The sequence below is a fragment of the Pollicipes pollicipes genome, unplaced genomic scaffold (assembly GCF_011947565.3).
Source record: "Pollicipes pollicipes isolate AB1234 unplaced genomic scaffold, Ppol_2.1 Scaffold_4881;HRSCAF=5763_pilon_pilon_pilon, whole genome shotgun sequence".
In the NCBI taxonomy this organism is placed as follows: domain Eukaryota; kingdom Metazoa; phylum Arthropoda; class Thecostraca; order Pollicipedomorpha; family Pollicipedidae; genus Pollicipes; species Pollicipes pollicipes.
The window spans coordinates 52,021,851-52,046,075 of record NW_023596576.1 but is presented as its reverse complement, the minus strand read 5'-3'; the positions used below and the strand labels follow the sequence as shown (position 1 = coordinate 52,046,075).

Here is a 24,225-nt window from a genome sequence, read left to right as displayed (position 1 = left end):
TTAGCTCCGAGAGCCCAAGCATTGACAGAAATGACTAGCACTTGCTGAGCTCGGGACAGCTGGAACTTTTAATCTTTATGACGCCCTCAAGCGAGTTCGTTATGGTACCTAAGTGTGCATTATCCTTGAGATTTTGAGGGGCTCCGAAGAGCTCCCAGGGCCGCCAAAAAAGGTTTCACCAGCTGGATGAGCGTGGATCAAAACATATTGATAAGCCACAACCAAGGCGACGTGCCACGTCATTGTGAATTCGAGAAAAAAAGTAATCCAAAGCAGCTACTATCAATCTTCTACACTCACACCTACTTTTCAGAGATCTCAACGGCTTCTGCAAACGTATCATGAAGGAGAGCGATTTCGAAGTTGCGGTGACAGTCAGCGGCAATCTGCAAGCGCCCTGGTGTCTGACTCCATTCGAAAGCGTGCCGTGAATTTGAAAACACATGCATGCTGATCAAAACTTTGGTCAGCGAGTTGTTGTTTTGAAGTTTTATTTGCTGGAGGAACAGCTGTCTGAACGAGAATACAGGCAATAATTCACCCACAGGACGTTCCACGCCTGCGATGACTTGCAGCAACCTTGCAGGGAAGAAAGGATGTGTGCACTCCGTGAAAAACGTCACGTCTTCTGACGAGTTCAAAGACAACTGAAACTGATCGTGGTCCCTGGCGCCTTACACTCGATCTGATCCCAACACGTACATCAGATGTTGCCGAAATGCATTCGCGCATTTCGCAGATCGCTATGGTACATATCGCTGCCTCATCTGTCTCGTTGTTTTTTCGCGTGCGTTTTGTTTGAAAGACTTCAGATTGGGTCTGTTTACGCCGTTTCGCTCTCAGTGGATCCGAGAAGAAAATAAGGAGTGCTTAGGGAAGTTTCTTTGAATGCTATTCATAGCCGTCTTTTGATTCGATTGAACTGTTTGACAGTTTCTGTAAACGGCTTTCCTAACTACCTTTGTAATATCACATGCTTGAAAACTATCGGAAAACTGCTGCAACTTGAGCACTATTGTGTTCGACAAAAAACAGAAATATGAAGAGATGTTCAGATGCGATGTCAAATATCTATCTATACATTTTTCTCCAAATCTCTTCATCTTAAACTGTATGAATTTTTAATAAACACGAAATTACCTTGTCACTGTTAGTAGAATTCAATGTTACGTGACATGGACGCGTAAAACATAAGCGCTCTCTCAAAAGTAAGTCATTTTTTGCGTTTGTTGAACGACCACACACATGAAGGCTAACATTGGCATAGACATTCGTTTAGGAATCTGACTTCTTGGAGAAGCGCCCCAAATCACTAATCGTCGTCGGTATTCGTTCCAGTCAGGTGTCTGGCGAACGAACGAATCATACAAAAGAAACGAACGTTAACTTCAAACGTGAGCTTCGGTATTAAAAAACAACCACAAAAAAACAATGCGTTAGCTAGACAAGTCAATTCATATTCACAAGCATAAGCTGTCATGCACAAATATTCGAAAAAAGACCGGCGAAAGAAGCTGATACGTTTTAGAGACTGCAAAGCTCATTGGCGATTGGTAACGGGTGGCTGGATTCAGGGGTCAACAAATGTGTGAATATTTCCCCTGATATGATACGTAATCATGCGATACTTCCAAAGGCAACTTGCACCTGGAAAAGAGCCACTGTGGTAAACGTCTAAGGGAAAAGTCAAAGTTGTAATATAACATTTCGTTGAACTGACGGGATAATAGCTTCACGTACGCATACCTTTTTGTCTTAACAGTATTTAAAGCTTTCGTAGCCTTTATTACACAAACACTTTGATACAATAGTGCGTCACAGACATCAGAACTCGTGCGTTGGAAAAGGAAGGCAAATTAAATGTATTGCCTCCATGGTGGTGCGCAGGGAGTCAAATGACATTTTCCCCAAGGGTCGGCCACTTCATATCGAAACTCTGAGCTGTTCAGAAGAATTTCGAGAAAACTGTTATTCCTGATCACATCGTACTCGTCCGATGTAACAATAAGTGAGAGACACTAAAAAGGTGGGGTACTCCCTTTAACGTGAACTTAGGAGGCGTGATAAACACAGCTGTTTGTGATGTGAGTAGGGGGGCGGGGGACAGGAGAAGAGGAAACTTGGTAGCAGCAAAATGACACCAGATTTAACGTGATACATACCTTAATGTATACGTCACATCTGCAGTGAACTAATCTTTCGTGAGAACGGACTGGCGTGGTACTCTGGAGTTGGTCGCCACCCGGACAACTCCTTTACAAGGAATTTTGCTGCTGGGTCCAAAACGTAAATGGTCGCTTCACCTCATGGGAAACGTCACTGCGCTCGCAAAATGGGCCAATCAAGTGCTTGTGTAGCATATCAAAGGAAATGGATGAGCCGCAATGAACAATAGCGTGATTCCTGCGCGTCAACAGGTTTTGCAAATGTAACCCGCCACGTTTTCACAAAGTACAAAACACGGCTACGGACCAGCCCAATAAAACATCCCTGACTCTGTAAATATGTCCTCGCCTAGAGCAAAACATCCTCGCGTGGCACACCCTTTGGTTTATGCACAGCACTGAACGTTATAATGGCTTAGTGCATCCTTAACATTCATTATTGTTATGTCAACGAGCGCTATCATGGATTACGGTGCAATTTGTTATCCTTGCATTGCCTGCAGTGGACATTTAAGAATTTTAGCTCCATTGTTCAAGCCCAATTCGTGCTCTAGTCACAACGATAAACAAACTTTTTCCAACTCGGTATGACTTGATGAAAACAATGAGTCAGAGTTGAATCAAATGACATGGGTTGAAAAAGTGTTGCTCTGAGCGAACATGAAGTATAACCTATAATTAATAATAATAAATGTTATATGCAATCAAGCACAATATAGTAAACATATATGAAATAAAAGTACAATATAATTAAGTTTGGTTTTTATAGCTTGCAACCACCTCCTTGTAGAACAAGCAATGAACCGTAGAGGACGCATGTGCACAACAAATAAATTAACTTCCAAACTGCACTTCTATAAGGTAGTAACTAAAACATATTTCCCAGTGGCAAAAGAAATGCATGACAGAAGTGCTTACGTCGAAGCAGTCACAGACAGAACAGATCACATTCGGCCAGAAAAGTCATACCACGGCATGTGCAATTTTCAGAAAAATGGGCAGTTAAAGCCGTGGTATGCTCAAGATAACTGGACATACAACGCTAAGCCATCAGCTGTGAATAACAGACATACATGCATGCACACAAACATACATACATACAACTACATTCATACATGTATATATGTATATATATATATATATATATACACACACACACACACACACACACACACATATATATATATATATATATATATATATATATATATATATATATATATATATACTACGTAAAGGAATAGGTCCGCCGTGATTTCCCGAGCCGGTTCAACGGAGCCACCGGGCAAGCGGAGCATAACGACCAATTTTCTGCGGATAAATCCCCGCAGAAAGATGGCTATGCGGAAAATAAGCCCGCTCATCTGAGGAGATAAGGTACGTGGCGTCTCTAAGTCCCGTTTCCTCCATGTTTAAAGACAAAAACTTATTCCTCGATCGCACTGTTAGCCTCAGCAGTGAGATACCCCTTTCCTACATCACACCCATAACCAGCACCACACACTTCACATTCCCGCAAAACTCATACGCACCAGACACCTCACACTTGAGCAAAAATCACATGCGCCACACCCCTCACACTCGCCGTAAAACTTATACGCACCACACACCTCACACTCACCGCAAAAATGTTCTACATCACACACCTCACACTCCTGCAAAACTCATACGCACCAGACACTTCAAATCTGCACAAAAATCACTCGCGCCACACGCCTCACACTCACCGCAAACTCACCAGCAGCACTCCATCTCACACCCACACACCGCAAAACTCATCCACACCCCACACCTTGCACTTACCGCAAAACCCACCCGCGCCCATGCATTTCACACTTACCGCCAAACCCCATACACAATCTACACACATCAGTTGCAACCCGCACATCTCGGCCGCACTACACATTTCACCAGCAACACTCAACTCACCAGCAATCACATCTCAGCATCATCACATCACACCTGCGCCACACATTTCACCGGCATCGCACACCCCACCGAAATCACACGTTTCATCTGAGAAGCACATTTAAACCGCACCACGCACGTTACCAACATCGCACATCTCATGAACACCACAAATCCCACCCGATTCTCGCACCCTCTCAGCACCGGCCTCACCGTTGAGCACGTGCAGCAGCACGCTGGCCGAGGGCAGGTTACTGGGGCTGCACGTGTAGTTGCCCGAGTCGGTCTTGATGACGCGCTCGATGGTGAGCGTGGAGACGGTGGTGTCGGGTGCCGTTCGCTCCACAGCCTGCCAGTGACGCCGACTGGCCGGCGACATCACGCGCTCCACGTTGTGGTACCAGAAGATGAAGGCCGGCTGTTCGATGCTCTGGGAGATGACGCACTGGATGGTGACCGTGCTGCCGGCGTTGACGTGCAGGTCCCGGTCGCCTCCCAGAATGGCCACCCGTGGTACTGGCGACGGTAGACGGGGTCAGGTGACGGACCAGGCGTCAGCTGTGGGAAGCGGAGTTGAGAAGAGACAGGTTCAGTTGGGGGAGATGGGGTCAGCTTAAGGACGGGGTCAGCTAGGGAGGTAGGGGACAGCTGGAGAGATGGGACCCTCTCAAAGACTGGGTCAGCTGAAGAGGTGGGGGTGAGCCGGCGAGGTGGGAGTCAGATGGAGAGGTAAGATCAGCTGGGAGAGGAACGGGCCAGCCGAGGGACGATCTGAAGATGCGGTATATGTAAAGTGGCCATGTTAGGTAGGAGTCATTTGAAATCGCCTGTAGCGTCGCAGTTGTGATCCAGACCTCAACAAAAGAAGGCGCGTCTCTCGTCGGTATCATCCTCTATGCTACAGACAGAGTTTTCATTACCAGAGTAATGTTCGATCGGGCGGCACACATGCCTCCATTTAAAAAGAAAACGCACGATTAAAATCAACTTAAAAACTAGCTTGAAAGCATTCTACCGAAGCCCTACAACCTAACTGAGCAAACTTACAACAGTAAAGCAGCACGCAAGCCAGTGGGAGCATCAGGGAGCCCGAATGGCCGTGCCTACCCCTGTCTTCTCGCTCAGCCTCTGAACTTCAAGTCCACGTGCGAAGCAACCAACACGCAGTATGACGTCAGACTCTGACTCGCTCCGTTGCACGTTCTGTCAGCTGGTGCCGCAGCCCGACCGGACTTCAGCAGCCAGTGACCTGCCCGATCGCGTGGCGCGCCGGCGTCGACCCGTCGCTGACGACGCGCCGGGGGTCGCATGGCCGGCTGGCCGGCGGCCGTTTAACGAGGTCCTAGTAAACAGAACGGCTGACGCAGACGCCGTGTTTGAACTGCCTCGCTGCCCTGGTCCCGAATGGGCGGTCCGGAATGGTGAAATATTTGTCACCATTGCACTGCGTCGCCTGCATGAGGTCGGCTGATGGGGGATGTCAGTCAGCGCAGGCTCGCGTTAGTTTTATAATTTATCGGCATATGCTGCTATAAGTCACTAGTATCTGGCACTTGCGGCTATGTTTTGGCCCCTCAAATATGCAGCTATTGAAAACGGAACCCGCGTCCCATCGAAAGCTCCGACCGATGAAGATTGTGATCGTGGTGGACGGTTGCAATGACAGAACCACGCCCTGGACCCTAGCTCTGATTATCCGTTTTCCATAACGAGGACTGATCGTGAAGGGGGGGGGGGAGGGACATACGGCCACACACCCCCGTTTCCAAACTAAGAGTGAAAGGTCTCGCGATTCTTAAAAGCTTTATGTTGCTAGGTCGATGATTGATCCCATCACAACACGCCAAGGTTCAACATTTTCCGAAAATCGACCTTTTCAGATTTACATGTGCATATGGACGAGACAATGCCTTGTAGCGACACGGTACCTTAAAAGGCAAAATTCGTGTTCAAATCTTAATACAGTTGTGAGCATTTGTGTGTGCTTTGAACATAGATCTATGATGTGTGGATTCGTTACAGGGAATGCTACACACTTGAAGACATTACAACGATCACCAGGTACAATGAAAAAAGCTTAGTTACAGCTACTGCCTTCCTTTTAAGTGAAAAAGTTTTCAGACGACACAATTTCCCTTTTAAGTAAATATGCTCCTCAATACTTCATCGTTCGGCTGCGTCATCATACCTTGCACGACACTGATTGAGAGTCAAGTGGCGGCCGTTATATTTGGAAATTGTGCTCGCCAATGTCAGATATGAACGACTCGACAACAATATTTTCGACCTTAATCGCCGCCGGGCATATGGAATGACATGGTTTCAATGGTGTTATTATGACGCTTATTGACGTTATGGCGTTATGTTTCCAACAAACATCACCTTGGTTTTTATCCGAGGAATGAGGCTAATTACTGTTTTATCCATGTGTTATTATGACGTCATGAATGCCTGGTTGACCTTGCAATAGTATTCACATTTTCGCGGATGTTCAGCAAGAAAAAAACTAGATTGGTTTAGGTCAAAAGAAAGACAGGGCTGTGCACCGAATAATCTTCAACATGGCTATTTCAGTTAAAAAACCCCATACAAGTGTGGAGCACTCCTTTAAACGGACGATATTACGATATTACGAGTCTAGAGGTAGGCTCAAATGTGAGCTAGTCATGTCAGTCTTTGCTATTTTTGTAATGAATATCCCGTACACGGAACATTGTTTTGCCAGAGCATAAGTCCATCTAGTCTATAGTCATACGTATGTGATCATAATTGCACGTAGAAATAAGTATGTCGCTAAGCATAAACGCAAGCTAATGGATGGCTTAGTATTTCATGGGAGTGTTCCATATTTTTATGGGATTTGGAACTAAAACAACCATCTTGAAGAACATTCGATGTAATGCATAGCTCCGTCCTTCTTAATGACTAAACCCCTCGAAATCCTAAGCTTTACGTCAGGGCATATGTGTGTACCCTTTCGGAGAAACCATTTCAAGATCACTCAGACATCTTTGACGTCATGATAACGTCATTCAAATTGTGCCATATCTGGCGTTCGAGAGCACGATTTCCAAATATGACGGCCGTCAATTCCCTCTAAAACAATTTTATGCAAGGTACGATTACAAAATGAAAAATGTGACGTTGAAGAATATTGGTAAGAGGATAAGCTGTGATGTTTAGCACCGTCCTTTCGACTTGAAAGCACACCACTACTTATATGAGAGCTTATTTCGTCATAGCTGATGTTTGCTAAAATAATTTAAATGTGTAACATTCCCTTTGGCTATTATGGGTCACCATTACGAGGTTGTGAACACCCTAACTGATTAAGTGACGTCATTTTATCTCACCTACATGTTTTTTGACTACATCTTTTGCGTGTGTTAGCCGAAATTATTTGCCCTTCAATATTGATTTGATCTCTCGCTTAAGCCACGGGCCTGTTGTGAGTATTAACAAGTGCCGAGATTCGGCATTCTGGTTAATTCTCGTCCAGCAACCATACGATCACTGCTGATTGGTGTATGGACAAGTTGGACTTCTCCATAGTATGTAACTGTTGTGATATTAGACCCTCCCTGACACTGAATCTTAGTTAATATTTTAATATTTTTTATTTAATATTAATATTTTACTCTCTGTTCGATCTCAAATTAAATGAATTACGGTAAGTCAGAGATATGGCCTCCATCGTTGAGTTTAAGTGTTGAAATGGATATCAAATGAACCATAACTTATAATCCAACGCCAAGCTAGTATCCGGGTCATGGGCGTTGGTAGGAAAACTTAAAGGGAGTGTTCCACATTGAAGACATTGAGTTAGGCATCAGATATCATGGAAAATGCTTCCTTGTAACTATTGATAAGCTTTCAAGGTTCAAAAACGACGCTAAGTAGCAAAATTGAAAAAAGTATATAAACATGGGCCCCATTACGTCATTGCTTGATGGCGTCATGAATTGGGTTTGTGACGACAGCAAAACCTGGCAACATCTCGGTGCTGTACTGTGGCATGACATAATGAGCAACAATATGATTTTTTACTGCAATCCATGCCGTTTTCATAATAAACTCTAGCATGAAAAGGTAGGTTAAGCATGCGCTCTTGTATTGACTTCCCACCTGACATATGACTGACCAAAAATGCATGATTCAATATACAAATCGCTTTCAGCAAAGCAGACAACCAAGAAGTGGCATCACTTGCTCAACCTACTTCGGGAATCCAGAAAACGCAGGTGAGAAAGATGCAAACGCATCTTTCACTTCCATGATCGTGCAACATGCTGCAGCCGTCGGGCTACTTTACTACAAAAATAACAGGAAAATTTTATATGTGGTGAAATGAGACTGCAAACATGCTGCCCTTGCACAGGGCTGGAGACATGACATATGCATGTAGTTATGGTTGGATGAGCAAAATGCAAGGAAGTGATGAAGCTGCCAGTGCACACAAGGCCTATGATAAACATATTATTAAGTGCTGTCCAAGACACCAACAGCAATACTTGTCCAGTTTTCTCAGCACCCAGCATCCCACGCAAACTGCAGTGACTATGACATTGATTACTCAAGAGCAATGCTCGCCTGCATACAATATTTATGAATACAGTACAATGTGCATCATTTATAACAAAGCTCTATATTTTCAGAATTCTTTAGGGAAATACAATTTTGCAAAGCCATATAATGTGAGCCTATACTGAGCATGTCCATTAATGAGCTGCACACACCAGTCCCTATTGCCAAAATGAGTTGCTGATATAATGATATGCAATGGATTAATTACATTCTGTAATACCTCAATAGGTTCACAATGTTGGCAAGATCATAACGAAGTACCAGTACCAGTACTTGCCTTTGTACACCCCTGCAACATAAATGCTAATGTTTCTCTCAGTTTGCCGGCATTCCTTTGTCATGTTCAAACACAAACATAAAGGTAGAGGCAGGCATCAATATCAATAGGCATCAATATATCAGGCATCAATATATCACATTCTATTGGGAGTCGGTAGACTGAAGAATACCAAAACAATGTTCTCTCTCAGAAGAACAAACCTCGCACGGACACTCCCCATCACATCAATACCAATACAAACCACTGGCACACACCACCAATGATCACACGTGTCTCGAGCTCCCGATTCACACTCTTTTGTCAAATAAGTGTGATATCACATTTGCACAGCTCGCGGGACTATCAAATTGCAGGTATTCTCATAATTTCCGCACAGATCTCCAATCACAACACCAGACTTCAACGTGATCTCCCTTAGAAAAAGTCCCATGGGGGTTCATGGTAATGTGGCTCAAGAGGTTCTTCTTGTAAAACACAATTTTTCAAGATTTAAATTTGTCGTACCATATGTGTGATACCATATTCATTATATGATATATCTAATATATATTATATTATATATATATTAATAATATCTATATATGTGTGTGGTGTGTGTGTGTGTGTGTGTGTGTGTGTGTGGAACACTTCGAGAAATACATATATATATATATATATAAAATTACTGTGATGTTTCTTTAATTTCATAATGCCTTGCTATCCCATAAACCCGCGTAAGGTTATATACTCCGCTCCACAAGGCGCCAACCGAGCTGTCTGTAAGAGATACGTTAGTGCATGAAAAAACGCCAGCAGGAGAAAAAAGACAAATTTGCCGCCGCGTTTTCTGTTTATAACTTCCGGAGAGTGCCGAGTTTTTTGGGGGCCGTACTTTTTTGCAGACAGTGGCGTTCTTTTTTATAACAATGACATGTGGCCTAGAAATAAGGAAAAATGACCCGTTCACGACGAGTGTCGCACATCTCGAAATTGCTCACGCTTGTGCTCGCAACACGCATTCAGCAGTAAAATCTTACTAACAGCCAATCATCTTCCGCGGACTGTACAACACGTGCAGCATCATCGCTTTTACGAATGTATCAGCGCCATGCTGTTTTGACCATAAATAAAACACATCCTGCAATATCATGGGGATCTAATAATGTTTCTATGACGTCATTAATCAGAGGGCGATTTTCTGAATAGGCTCTAAATAAGCCTTTTCGTACTTTTCGGGCGTGTAACTCAGAAACCAGAAGGTTTTGGGACTTAAAAAGGGCGCATCCCTGAACTGCATCAAAATGTCCTCAAGATGACTACTTCAGATCAAAGCACCGTACAAATGTGGGACATTCCCTTTAATGTTCAAGTTTGCTTTTTAACGAGGTATTATATAGGAATAGTGAATCTAAAGCTCCGCCAAATAATGCACAAACAGCTCGCGCATCGCGCAAGCAGCGGAATGTTTCATGAAAATTATATGTCAAGAAATGACAATACAATACGGTCTAAATCCACCGCAAATGGACACATCGAGGAAATCGAGGGCGTCCAAAGGCAGTGTACTGAGGTCCGTAAGGAGCAAGATTTCTCAGTTACCCTATTAAGGGGCCAAATGCTGCGTTTTTTTTCATCGAGGTTTTTAGATCACCGATGGAACCATTTCCTACAAGCTCACTTCGTACGTACCCAAGACCCTTTACACTTTTTCCATCGGATCGGCATGTCAGGAAGCCCATCTGATCCGTGATGGGTCCGAAAATGAACCCTAACTGCGATGTTGATGTCCTCGCTAAATGCCTCACCGCGCTGGTCGAGAAAAAAAAACTCTCACTGACCGAGCGAAAACACTCCCTTATGCCGCTAGCCGAACACAGAGTGCATGTGACTTGGTACACTGTGTTTTTGGTGGAGCAAGTTCTATCAAATCCAGAGGCACACGGGACCCACCTATCCCTTCTTGTGGGGTACGTTGGCCTTCGCAGGTCGCTATGCACCAGTTTCCGTCTCAGTGGGCCAGATTTGGTTCAAATCACTCAGCAATTTACACCGCTTTTATGCCATCTTCTTCCTTGAGGCATAACTCGTGTATTTTTATTACGTTTTGTGGCATACCTTCGTGTATACTATCATCCATATTTTTCTTCTGTCTTTGTGGTTGATAATCAGGATGGGAAGGCAGATTGACTACCTGCTTGACTAACATAAACTAATCCTGGGGATATCCATTGTTTTGGGATTTATGTACAATGCGGTTTATCCACAAGCTTTGCCGCGAGGAAGACAAAATCTGTTAAATATAGTGACATAGAATATGGGTGGGCCTGAACCTATCAAGGGCCACCACAAGCACAAATGTGTGATGACCTACGTAATCCAACGCGCGCCCGTAGAAGGGACGGGTGCGTCCCATGTGTCTTTGATAGCGTTTGCTCCACCAACAAACCAGTAAACCAAGTCTCATGCACTCTGCGTTCAACTAGCCGCATAGCGGTGTGTATTCGCGCGATCAGTGAGAGGTTTTCGACCAGCACCGCGTGACATTCACGATGACATCAACAACCCGGTTGTGGTTCATTTATGGACCTTCACGAATTTCATGAGCTTCTCAACATGCCCATATGGGAGAAACCATGGTGCAAGTGTCTTGAACACATGGCAAGAAAACTTCGAGCATCGGTTCTGATTCATGATCTGAAACCTTCCGTAAAAAACTGTACCAGCTGGCCCCTAATAGGGGAGTCGAGAACACTTACTTCATAAGGACCTCACTAAGCTGTCTTTGTTTGTCCTCGATTGCCCTTGTGTGCCATTTGCCATGGCATGTAGTGATTTTGTATTGCGAGGTGCTCAGGATGTTATTGTCTTTGAGTGTTTCGCTATTTGTGCGATATGTTTGCATGCTATTTTGGAAACCCTAAGATGACTAATTTGGTTAAGATATCTTGGTTATTTCTTGACGTACCACTGTATAGATACTTGTGTGAGCTCAGGAAATATTTTATCGTACACCATACAACATAATTTCAAAAGTTAAAGTTCTGTGTGGGAGGCACGACTACTGCAGAATATAGTGAGTTCTGTGGCTTGTATTTCATTTGAATTTGAGACGCAAGTTAGCAGTGTGCTGTGTTTTGTGACCGCAGTGAGCTAGGGTGATCCTTTTCGGCTATGACATTCGTGAAACAGTCAGTCCTTGCACTAGTACACGTCAACTTTTGGCACCCACACCGACTGTTAAACACCTGAATTATATTCAGGAAGCAACAAGTGATCCCAACTCCGTCGAATACTTTTACTTGACCGTTCCAAACATTATGAAGGTCCTTGTCGTCATAATAATGCATTTTTTAGCCGTGAGCTATGAAATCTAATGCTATCGATCGCACATTGAATCAGCGACATCAGCCTCCTGATCGTGGGAAGGGTAAAATTATGCACCGTGACTCAAAGGTGGCAAAATAGCCCACCCGATGCCGGCATAAAATGGCTCAATTCAGCCGTAAAATCCGTGAAGTTGTAGTGTTAAACTCTAACTTTCGACAAAGTTTGCCGATAATCGAATGGTCTCGCTGCAAGGCTCAGCCGACAGTGCTTTTCGATTAGCTGCACCGACCCGAGTCCATGCTGGAGCACGTGGCGTCCAACAACACGGGGTCTGTCAAGCCGGTCCCTGAAGGCTTAATTCCGCTCTGACAAGCACTTCAGGAAAACTCAAACTTACTGGAGAGAACTTCTCCACTCAAGCCGCGGCAGACTGAGAGCCTCTGTCAATGCTTCAACCCCATCCACCTCAGCCTTTGACCTTGACCTGGTGTGCGGCAGCGTGAGTCAAGTGTTCAAACTCGCTGTTTTTTGCACATATGGTCGACGGGCCCTCAGCCTTCTTTACGTATTGAGCCGGTATTACGTACGGTACACGCACAGCGCGCAGTGTAAGCACCCGCGCTCTCCGCTGCACATGAAGGGCCTCACAGAATGATCACGGCACACACACGTACGATGCACGGAGCCGCCAATGCAAGGCCAATGCAGTTCCACAGTATTTAGTAACCTTTGTCAGACTGGTTGCTCAGTGAAATACCATTCTGTTGCTAAAGTGACATGGTCCTGCAAATGTGCGTCAATCAAGCCACTGAGGTGATCCATAGGCCTGAGGCAGCCAGGCCAGTGTCGACCCGCTGAGACTGTAAATGACGCTCATCAAACTAATCACCACAACAGCCTTTTCGAGTCCAAAATCAGTGGACAGTGTTGACATATGGCATCTGTCACAGTTGGCGAAAAGTGTGGTATGGCCACACACTGGCCACATCCGGCCACCGGCTGCACGGACCACATGGCACCCTGACAGAAGCGGAACACCGCTCCTCTGGGCCACTGGCGGCGGGGGGAGAGTAAATGGCAATGTGACATCATATGCGCACGTGCCTCCCGAAAACGCTGCCTCGGGCCATTGTCACATCCATATTTTGTTGAACAATACCAGTAGACAAAACGCTTGAGGCAGAAAACTACTGGGAGAAGCGTGACTGAGTGGATAGGAAGCTGCCACGATGGCCGACAGCGGAGCACTTAATCCGTTTGAGTTCTGCGGATGGCTACTTTACGTAACAATGTCGAGCTGCCGAGCAAGGCTGCTAGGCTTCCCAGGGCGCTCTAGATTCGTGGACAGAGCAGAAAGGCAGGCTGGGAGAGAAGGAGCAAACATGGACAAAGTCACTTTATTAATTGTCAAGACCCCATGCGTTTCTTTTATGTTGCTGTTGCCGAGCGTGAAAAAGAGACCACCATGTCTAACAGGCACGCCTATTATTCAAGCGCGAGTGGACAAGGACATTTAGTTAAATATTACTGAACCTGAGTGCGATATGTTTCGTGAATCCTCAAATACCTGAACCACTACACAACCATGCACCGATGATGTTGAGCTGTTGTTCGATACAGTACGCGTGGGACCCGGAAATGGAAAGTCTGGAAAACCGCTGCATCTGAACTACTTAAATCAACAGATGAAGCCCCGTACCATGCCAGGCACATGCCACGTGTGCTTTTATCACAGTCAAAACAGAAAAATGAAATTACACTCAGAAAAATAACACAGTCACGTTTTCTACAGTATGCGGTTGGAAAACCGGGGCAGGGCACTAGCAAATTATGCTTTAATGAGGTTACATGCAAACGCCCTCTGCGTTCCTCTGAAACGTGAAATTCAATCACAACTGTCCAGCCGCCCACATTGCCGTCTTATAAAGCTTACCGATAACGTTAAGTGATATGATGTGGCAGATCTTGGGCTCTGTGCTGATTTGACACTCGTATAAACCGGCGTCCCTGGTCTGGACGTATTTGATCTGCAGTGTCCAGGTCTCGGAGTCCTCGGGATGGAAGCACTGGAACCTCTCATCGGCAATGAACGCGTACCGATCCACGGTCAAAATGTGGGAGTCGCGATTGCGTACCCAAGACACCTGCAACAGAACACACACAACCTGAAAAAGGTACACGAGGGAGGAAGTACTCCCAAGTCCTCAAAGATCCCCTAACAAACTAAGAAAATAATAACCTTGGACTCAATTTTGAAAGTATTATTAAGATGTTAAAATAAAGTATAATAAGATAAAGGAAGTATAATCATATTAAGTTTCACAGGCGGTGAATACCCAACCGCTGCTCTCATTGCATATGACAGTTTCTCTTCATCTCTAGATTTGCCTCCAACACGTGTAGGAAACTCACACTCGAGATATTTGCTATGGCCCGTTGCATTCCATGCAGATAAAACTATACAGTAAACGCTTACCAGAAGAAACATACTAAACACTCCTACTTTTCAGGAGAACTTATCTTAATAAAAGAAGTCGAAAAGAAAACATTTGGAACATTTTGTCTCAACACTTACAGTTTCACGCTCACATCAACTAAGTTACGAAAAATGTAAATCAAGCCCTCAGTCCCATCTTTACCATAACACGTCTTACTGCTGGGCCCATTCTAGTTCAGACTTACAGGATATGCATCAAATTCTAACTTGATTATTGCGGCACAGTCTGCGTAGGCACATCACTGACTGACTCGCTCAGACTTCAGATACTTAAAAATAGGGCTTTGAGACATATGACAGAAGTGCATTTCAAAACACCAGCTGGCAAACGCAGCGGGGGACCTTAGCTAGGACTCGCTCGACGAGTGAAAACCATATATAAACTTATCTCGACGATAAGAAGGGAACCGTATACAACCTAACGTGGTATTTTAAGCTCCAAGATAAACGGTCACAGTACACCCACGGTATTACATTCACTGTCCCTACCACACAGTGACACAACGCAGGCATAAACTTGCAATGAAAACACTCGGTTATAGCTGCTTGACCGTGTGGTCTCATTTCAACCTTCATTCACCAAACGTAACTGAATTTTAAAACCGGATCACTCCATCTATACGGACTTTGCTGCCAAGATTCAAGCGCGTTCTGTATCACAGGCTATGGTTTAAACCTTCACCAAGTTGTCACTCTTTCGGCAAAATACTAGGCAAGTCTCTCCGCGCCATTCTTTGCTTGGGCACGTCCACCTTGAACGCTCATATATATCCCGTTAAAAAACTGCTGATCCATCTTACTTGCATGGTTTGCTTTCAAGACATGTCACACACACTCCCTACACTGTCAGCTATATCGTGCCGTTGGATTACACCTCCTTGAAAGTACCTCAGCAGCACTGCAATGCAATTTTGCTTCACTTTCCTCACACGGTAGGCTCGAATCACTTCTACGGACTTATTTCTTCGACTTACTTCTCCTTCTCGACTTACTTCTACAGTCTGGGCGACAGCGAGGAATGTGTGGTAGCTCATGGTTTCCAAAAATACCGTCTGAGAGCAAGTCGATTTAGATAACCCGAGGCGAGCCTTGGCGCACTGGCCCCAGCTGGGGAGCGGCAACCAGAATTTGATTTGGGTCACGTTCGCGGCGGCGGCCGGGCGACTATCCCATCGTTATTACCGAAACAGAGAGATGCTTCGGTTGAAACGAGCTCGCGTTTGCACAGATTTGCAATGAATACGTCAAGTTGTGTTTTTGTAGAGGGAATTTGAATGTCGTTATTGTTTGGTTTCCCCCAGCCATGGCAATAACCGACATCAACTAGTCACATAGTCACCGCATAGTCAATATAAACTTATTCCGAATACTTTGCATGGATAGCAAATGGGTTGGACCACACACAAAGCCTGTCTTATCTCTCAGTAAACTGAACTCCAGTTGTGTCATTTCAGATCAGTGAATCAAATAAGAAAGGATTATAACGGATGTCCTCTGGCCTTTTCCCAGAAGAACTACGGAGGGATCTTTGTCTTGCTCTGCTGCGTTCTAACACCGCCAGCCGCCTTCCACCAGGTTGACTCTCTCTGGCCAGTGTTTGACTGATCTCGTTATGCTATGGTCTGGCCAAAGACATTACTCTCCCATAACAATGTGCTTGCTTCCTCCGTACGACAACCCCCCCCCCCCCCGCCCCCTACTATCCTCGGAAACATGGGCTCGTCTTGAATCCCACAGTACCCCTTTCGACACGTACGTTCTTGTTTTGCTTTTCTGTTTCATACACTTTTCTCTTTCTTTTTTCCATTTATTTGCTTTCCTGTTCACAAGTTCACATTTTTATTTATAACACACGTTGTTTACTTAACATCACACATTGTTTACTTAACATCACACATTTTCATACTTTCACAGTTTATTCTGAATTTCAGTGTTTTGAGGCCGATGCTTCGTGCACCTGAAAGGTCTCTCCCAGGGGCTACAATGTCGTTCGCTGGAGCATATGCACGTGTTACCTGGTCATTCTTTACTACTCCACTGACACTCAAAATGATAACCATTGTCTTGCCGGGATAACAATTGTACTCGTGGGATGCGATTGTAGTGGTCCTTATTCAATGGCTTGAGCACGGTTGTGTTTTTTTCTAAACCAGGGATTCATATTATTGGTCACGCCTTCTTGTGCAAGCAGAAGCAGGCCCCGGCGAGTTGGACGGTGCAGCCAAGTCCCGAGCGCAGTAGTTCCCAAGTCAATATCAACAAAAGGACAGGTCCAGGTCAACCAAGCCGGCCAAGTTAGGAACGACTGGCCATAGGGTGTTACAAAGCCGCGCCTGTTGTCCCGGCGCTGGGCCCCACTAGGGCCTGTCACGCGTGCACTTCTCTCTTCGACCGACCGTCGTACACTGGCACATACATAGAGTGTCACCGCACCGACTGAATGCGGTCTGTCCCGCGACCAACTCACGGAACAGGACCTGTCTAGTGACAACAGGACGATCTACTGTCCATTGACCAGTTCGCTCCTGGCCCTAATGCGACCTGTGCCGCGACAGTACACCCCCGAAGGTCAACGCCCAGTGTCCAAGGGTCAACGGCCAGTGCCCCCACTCACCGACTTGTCCGCCAGCTGCTGCACAACGCAAGGCAGGAACGCGTGCGTCCCCAGCTGGGCGGTGACGTTGGTGGGCGTGCTCGGGTCGAAGAACGGGCCCGAGAACGCGCCGCCGTCGGGCGCCCGCTCCTGACGACATTCGGTGGAGCTGGCCCCGTCTGCAACGAGTCGCCGGGCTGACGTCAGTCGAGGCAGGCGTGGCCGAGCTTGCCGGCCGCTGCCGCCGACGATCGGAGCTGGACGAGCCACCGGCGCCGATGAGGACTAATGAGCCCAGCGGCAAAACACCCGGTGTGACGCAGCATTACGGGGCGTGCTTAAGCCGGCCGCAATAGCAGCACGCTATTGCGAACTTAGGTCGCACCGTGTGAACGTGAAGGGCCTCTAACGTCAAGCCTCCTCCACTGCTCAGCGGTCCGACAAACATTTGACCCAGCAGTAATTACGGCACGGGTGGCTGAGGCATCTGGCGCCGTAACAAGCCCGCACCGTCACAACAGCACGCGATGCCAAATCAAAACCAGTTAGCAGGTCGTTAATTACACAGAGCGCCGAGGGGTCGCTGGGGCTGACACACTCCGTTGACGGGCACGCACGCGGCCGCCGGCCTGTAATTCTGCGGCAGGCGACACCTGGCCACAAGGCTGCGATTCCGTTCTGATTAACGGAAACAAAACTCGTGCCGGCGGATGCAGAAGACCGCTAGAAAAAAAAGGAGAAATGACTAGGCGCTGAGGCAAACGAGCTCCGAGGCGACAAACAACGCCGTTTGCATTCACTGCAGCTCGCTTCAGGGTGTGCCTGGGGGGATTGCAAACGATAATGACCCACGCTTCGACGGGCGGGTCCAGAGAGGGCGGGTGCCCTCACACTTCCAGTCGGAACTCACAGTTGGGACATTTCACCACACATCGGCCGCTGATATGGACGATTAGCACCCTCATCTTTCAGATTTGCGTAATAGTATGTTGTGAGGTTAACCGATATTCTGACTCCAGTTGTGCAGAGTTTCAGGCCTGTTAGAGCAAGGGTGGCCGAGCTACAGTTCGGGAGATTCTGACATGCCACATTGGATGCCAGTCTGGTGGCATTCATGGTGCACGAAAACGATCGAAATTAATTAACAAATGTGCTATAATAAGTGTCATATCAAGCAGTACATAATTTTGAAGCTTCGGATTTCTGCTTTTTGACAGTTGTAACTCAGTGACCTAGTGGCGTGGGACTACCAACGCTTTTTTTTTAGCTCAGAATGGACTTAAGCTAGTTCGCGTGATATGAGGAAAGACATTCACGACGTTTTCCATTAATAGCGTCGATTCTTAGATCTAGTTGTGCCCTGATCTGTGCAGAATCTACCACAAATATAGCGTTGAAATATCGTTGTTTGCAACCTCACCCATTCCTGTTTTACAAAAATGCGTTTGCGTATAATCTTGTCGTCCCTACGGAAGTTGTAACTCTGCAGCCAGATTCAGGATTTTACTTGTATATTTAAGATGATGGGGCACAAAATCAGCGGTTTTGTAAAGGCGAATGTTTCTTATGGACGGGACAATATTTATAGCATTTTTACTCGTAGAACAAGCAGTTAGCATCCCTATTAACAAACTGCAATACTGTCTCATCTATACGCATAATGCTCCACACAAATGTACTTAACGTACGCCCTTTTCAATATATTTTCCCCTTTTAGAGTTCAGCGTCATCTAAACAAAACAGAACCATCCAGACAGGAACATAAGTGAATCTCTTCAAAGGAGAAGTCTGCGATCAGACTGTAGCGTGCAGGGTTCATGACCGATTATGTGAATGTGATAAGCGCCTCAGTGAGTGATGCATGCTAGCTTTAAGTCGATGATATGTATGAATGATGCCTGATACGCAATGCCTGGCTAATTGAGATCGCTTGCATGTTTAAGTGTTGCGTGCTGCGTGATGCCCGTTTATTCACAATTGTTTGCTGGGAATCGCACGCGTGAATGAATGATGTGCTTTGTTTGATGCCTGGTAATTTGAATTCGTTTGCATGTACAGGCATTTTTAGCGTATTTCAATATTTAGCTGAATGTGCACTGTGTCATAAAAGTGGCAGGCAATTGCTGTTAGTTAGCGTACTTATTTAGACCCGAGTGTTAGTGTGACCTGTGGAAATTGTGCCTCGCTGCTTTAACGAACACCCTGAAAAATAGAGTGGGATTGGCAGGCAATTTTGAATTTACATCTGATACTTGTTTAGATGAGGGCAAGTGGCCGACATGTCACATCTATCGCTCCATTCTCCCACTTATTCTACGAGAAATACAGCTATTAATATTGTCTCATCTACATGTATGATGCTCCTTATAAACGCACTCAATAACTTACGTAAATATTTTTTCTTCGAGACATAGTACTCACAACTGAAAATACGCACAGCGCAGTTATTTAGACCGCATCTTCCGCCGCACTTAAAATATGAGTTTTGCCTGGCATTACGAATGAACATCCACGTCCATATTTGAACTCATATCCCATATTTGAACCTCATCCATCTTTCTCGACAGAGCAATACTGGTTTGAGCGGTGTAAAAATGAAGAACATCAAGTTTTATTGCTTGTTATTTGTTTGCTTGTTTGCTTGTCGCTTGTTTTATTAACCTTTTTAACCATTTTACTCATGTGACTTGAAACACGTATGCCTGTAACATATGACAGTTTTTTTTGTTTCAGACAAAGACGGTCAAAGATAACTAAGTATAACCAGTCAGCATACCATCTCAGACCAATTTCCAAGCCTATCACGCGTCCGCTGCTGCTCTTACTCAGTTGAGTAAGTTCACATGAAATTTCGGAGCACGTATTATAAAAATGTGCACACAATGCCCCAAACTAACATGAATAAGGGTGTCAACCTGTCACCTCAACGGCACGTTGTGGTGGCAGTGTCCCGCACCTTCACAAGGAACACGTTACAGGTCCATCCCGAGCTGATAACTTTACATGTTTTACTGTCCCCATGTCATGTTAATTCTCAGTCCAACGCCACAGGGTCATAAGTGGACACTCTACTGCTTCAATGTAGGTTTAACCACAATGGTTTGGTATCACGCCGGCCGCTTTCATACGAGGAGCACGCCACCACAGATAGGCACGCAACGTGTCTTGCCAAAAATGTGCAACCTGTAGCCTGGTCACTGCGTCTCTGAACGAAATGAAAATAGCAGAGCTGGCTTTGCCTTACCAGATTGTCGATGCACAATAAGTTCTATCAAATTTAAGATACCGAGATCTCGGCACGGTTCGATCTGTTGTTGGAATGCTCCAGATATGGTACATCCTTCGGCTAATTTGATCTTGTGCCGCCGCCTGACTGAAGGCCAAATGCGTGCGGTGGCCGCATACCATATTGCTTAGTGGATGCGGCACCGCCCAGGAGTAACGCATATATCATTACCGCAGGCAGAGCGCGCGGCACCAGAGCGTCCTCTGATGATTCGGCGGCGCCGGCCGGCTGGACACCGCGTTTGCCCCAGTGGCAGCAAGCTCGGCGCTGTATCGATTGTCTACGTAATTACTCAGCTGTCGCCGGTGCTAATGGCCCCACATGACATTGATTATCGCAACAAAACGAGCACTAGCCAGCTCCCCTGTTTCCCTGCAGCCGCGGCGTCAATGTCTCAACCCTTAGGGTTACAGGTGGGGCAAATGGTGTCACCCTCTCTCTCTCTCTCTCTCTCTCTCTCTCTCTCTCTCTCTCTCTCTCTCTCTCTCTCTCTCTCTCCTTCTCTCCCTCTCTCTCTCTCCCTCTCTCTCCTCTCTCCCCTCCCCCTCTCTCTCTCTCCCTCTCTCTCTCTCCCTCTCTCTCCCTCTCTCTCTCCCTCGCTCTCTCTCTCCATCTCCCTCTCTCCCTCTCTCTCCCCTCTCTCTCCCTCTCTCCCTCTCTCCCTCTCTCTCTCCCTCTCTCTCTCTCCTTCTCTCCCTCTCTCTCTCTCCCTCTCTCTCTTCCCCCCTTTCTCTCTTTCTCTCCCTCTCTCTCTCTCTCCTTCCCTCTCATCCGTCCTCTGATGATCGTGGACAGCCGTGCGGCAGATGGTTTAGGCTAGCCGACGTCCCCAGGCCCTTGTCTCGGCACTACGTCTGTTACAGTCAGTAACAATGTTATCTGTAGTAGTATGCCGATGCTTGCTACGATTCCGCCACGTGGCAATTCGCTGCCATGAGTATTTTGCACACTTTTGTTATGCTGAGCCACCGATGTTACATCATTCTTGTTGCTGTCGTTTTCGACCGTTAGAGGCAATGGATCTAATGCCCTTTCGCTATCCAGCACTCTGTTTTTGTCTAATAACATTGGTGCCGCTACACTTCGAATTTAACTACCGCTTCATTTTGCTCGTGCCTTATCCCTCCATCAACACAGAGTGGACAAATTACGATAATATTATCAGGTGCCCGCTACTAAAGAACTTGCAAAGGGAACACAATGCACCCTAGTTGAATGCAAGTGCAGAAGCATTGACTCTATTAGTATCCAGACAGCATACTTTTTTTTGGTTCCCCAATGTGCAAACAAGCACTGTTTGCAGTCTTGCTGAAAGCAGTGGTGACGATCCCAGAAACAGTGTTTTGCCCTGCACAGCTACAAAGGCGTCGGCAGAACGAAATAGAACAGTACGCATGCGAGCAAGCAGCAGACTTGCCGCATTTCCTTGGAACTTTGACAGGCTGGTCATGAAAAACAGTAATAGAGGGTCATAATTTTTGTGTTGCTGTAACGTTGTGTTTGCGATAGATAATAAAATGTCAAATCCATCACCATGAACGTTTATGAAGAGCTTCCGCACAATTTTTACTAGCCATAGACGTTAGTGCTGTACACTGCACTCAAGAGTGACCTACATCATGCCAGTAACTGTATTACCGTTGATAGCAGCTAGGTTACACTGCGCTAGGCTGACCCTCCGCACCATGTAGTCCTCGCGCTGCGTGTAAGAGTCAAGCAGGTCATAAGAGAGGAAAACTTGGGGTGCATCGATACTTTGCCCACATTACTTTGGTAGAGGACAATACACTGGCACTCGTTAAGTGTCTACAGCTTACTTAAGCAGTACTAAGACTTTTTGCACTTGTTTGTGCTTGAAGCCCTATCCCTGCTTTAAGTCAGCTGTAGACACTTAACTGAGTGCTAGAATAAAGTGCTGTAGGCCTTTAATTAGTACCAAAAATGAGCTTCTTGCATGATGTCATCGTCGGTCCGCCTGTCCCCAACTTTTTTATTTGTTATGTTTTGCCTCAGTAAGTTTCAGTTATCCATGCAGCCCAGAGGGTTGATAATTCCAACCGCGGCCAGTCAGGTCTACGTCAGCTGCGTTATTCCTGTCGCGCCGTCCCTCCCCCCCCCCCTCCACACACGCTGAATGCAAAACGACCTTACCGGATGGATTGTACCTAGACTTACGCGTAGACACATGCCCGTTGGCAGCGGAACCAGGGGTATAGGGTTTGAAAAAAGTAATTGCCCCTGTCATCACCATTGCTCGCCAGACTGCAACAAACCTTATTAACACAAAACAATACTCAGATAGCCTTGTCGCTCAGCGGCCAGTGCGCTCGTGCCCCTGACCCTAATGACGGCGCCGGGCTCCGGTACCCTGCCCCCCGCCTGCCGCTGAGCTCGCATTACGGGTCGGCATCCGTCAGGCGAGGCGGCACTTCCTGACGCCGCCGCCCAGCGGCCCGGGCAGCCGCCCACGCCAGACCCGCCCACTGGCCCCGGCCGGCAGGGGCCTGATAGGGGCGCCACGGGTCCAGTCGTCGCTGCCGCACTGTGCTGTCCGAGCTCTACGCATGTTTGGTTGCTCGCTGAATGCGCTGCAGTGCTGTTCTTTAGCGGTTGTTCATTGCTAATTGAAGCCTGCATGAACTGAGTTTCCAGGACCTGATCCAATCAGGTCCGTGCAATCTAGAACACAATCAAGCCGCACTCCAACCGTATTAATATGCTTCCCCATCTCAGTATGACATTTCGAAGAATCCGTTTAATATGATTAACAAAACGCATTCATTTTCCTACATTTATGGTAGTCTATTCACAGGAACCATCTATCTAAAAATCCTTTCCTGCTATGAATCATTTGGCTTAGGATTTGTATTGAAATGTACGTAAATTGATTGTCCAGGATTTATGCATATCTATGACCCAAGTGACCTCCGCATGCAATCTCATATTCCTACTTAATTTGTACTAATCTTGTGCTACCTACATTATTTAACAGATCTTCGAGTGGTCTGCTTTGGGCTTTGCTGAAGTCATGGCAGCACACACAACTACATTAAAAGTACCTTTACCTAAATTAGATAAGGTGGACTGCTCCTGAGATCTTTCGCATTACATTTTGACAACAGTCAAGCGTGCGTGTACCGCATTTTGTTGTGGAGTAGAATTCCCCTCAATGAGCTTCGTGCCCCAATACCATGGTAAACCAATACGATCGGCATTGGCTTGCAGCCAAAATCAAGAGTATTGATCATACCACCACCAAATGTACGCCTGGTCCCTAAGAACTATTCGCGGGAGCCTGTTCCGGGTTCCGAAACTAGCAAGAAGCAAGCAGCAAGTCTGAAAATAAGTCGGGAAAACGAGTAAGAACCAGGATGCAGCTTGATATTAAGCTAAGGGATTCAGGCACAACCAGGATCCATCTTGACATCAAGTCGAATAATCCAACAAGAAGCAAGACCCAGCCTGATATGAAACTGAGAGATCCAGGAAGAACCAGGATATGCCAGTGGTGGGGCACCAGTGGTGTGGAGTATCGGTGAAAGAAACAGTCACAACAATTTCTCCTGAAAGCTAGCAGCGGGAGCCAGGAGCTAGACTCCGGATTTT

General features: G+C 46.1%; 1 protein-coding gene across 1 annotated transcript in view; it reads right to left on the bottom strand.

Annotated features, from left to right (window-relative positions):
* The window catches only part of LOC119101359 (lachesin), a 50,083-nt gene that overhangs the window by 2,401 nt on the left and 23,457 nt on the right, over window positions 1-24,225 (bottom strand). The window contains exons 2-4 of the mRNA XM_037224684.1: window positions 17,355-17,512; window positions 14,177-14,387; window positions 4,287-4,589 (exon numbers count right to left, since the gene is read on the bottom strand). Of these exons, the coding sequence (XP_037080579.1) occupies window positions 4,287-4,589; window positions 14,177-14,387; window positions 17,355-17,512 (672 nt within the window). The remainder of the gene's footprint in view (window positions 1-4,286; window positions 4,590-14,176; window positions 14,388-17,354; window positions 17,513-24,225) is intronic.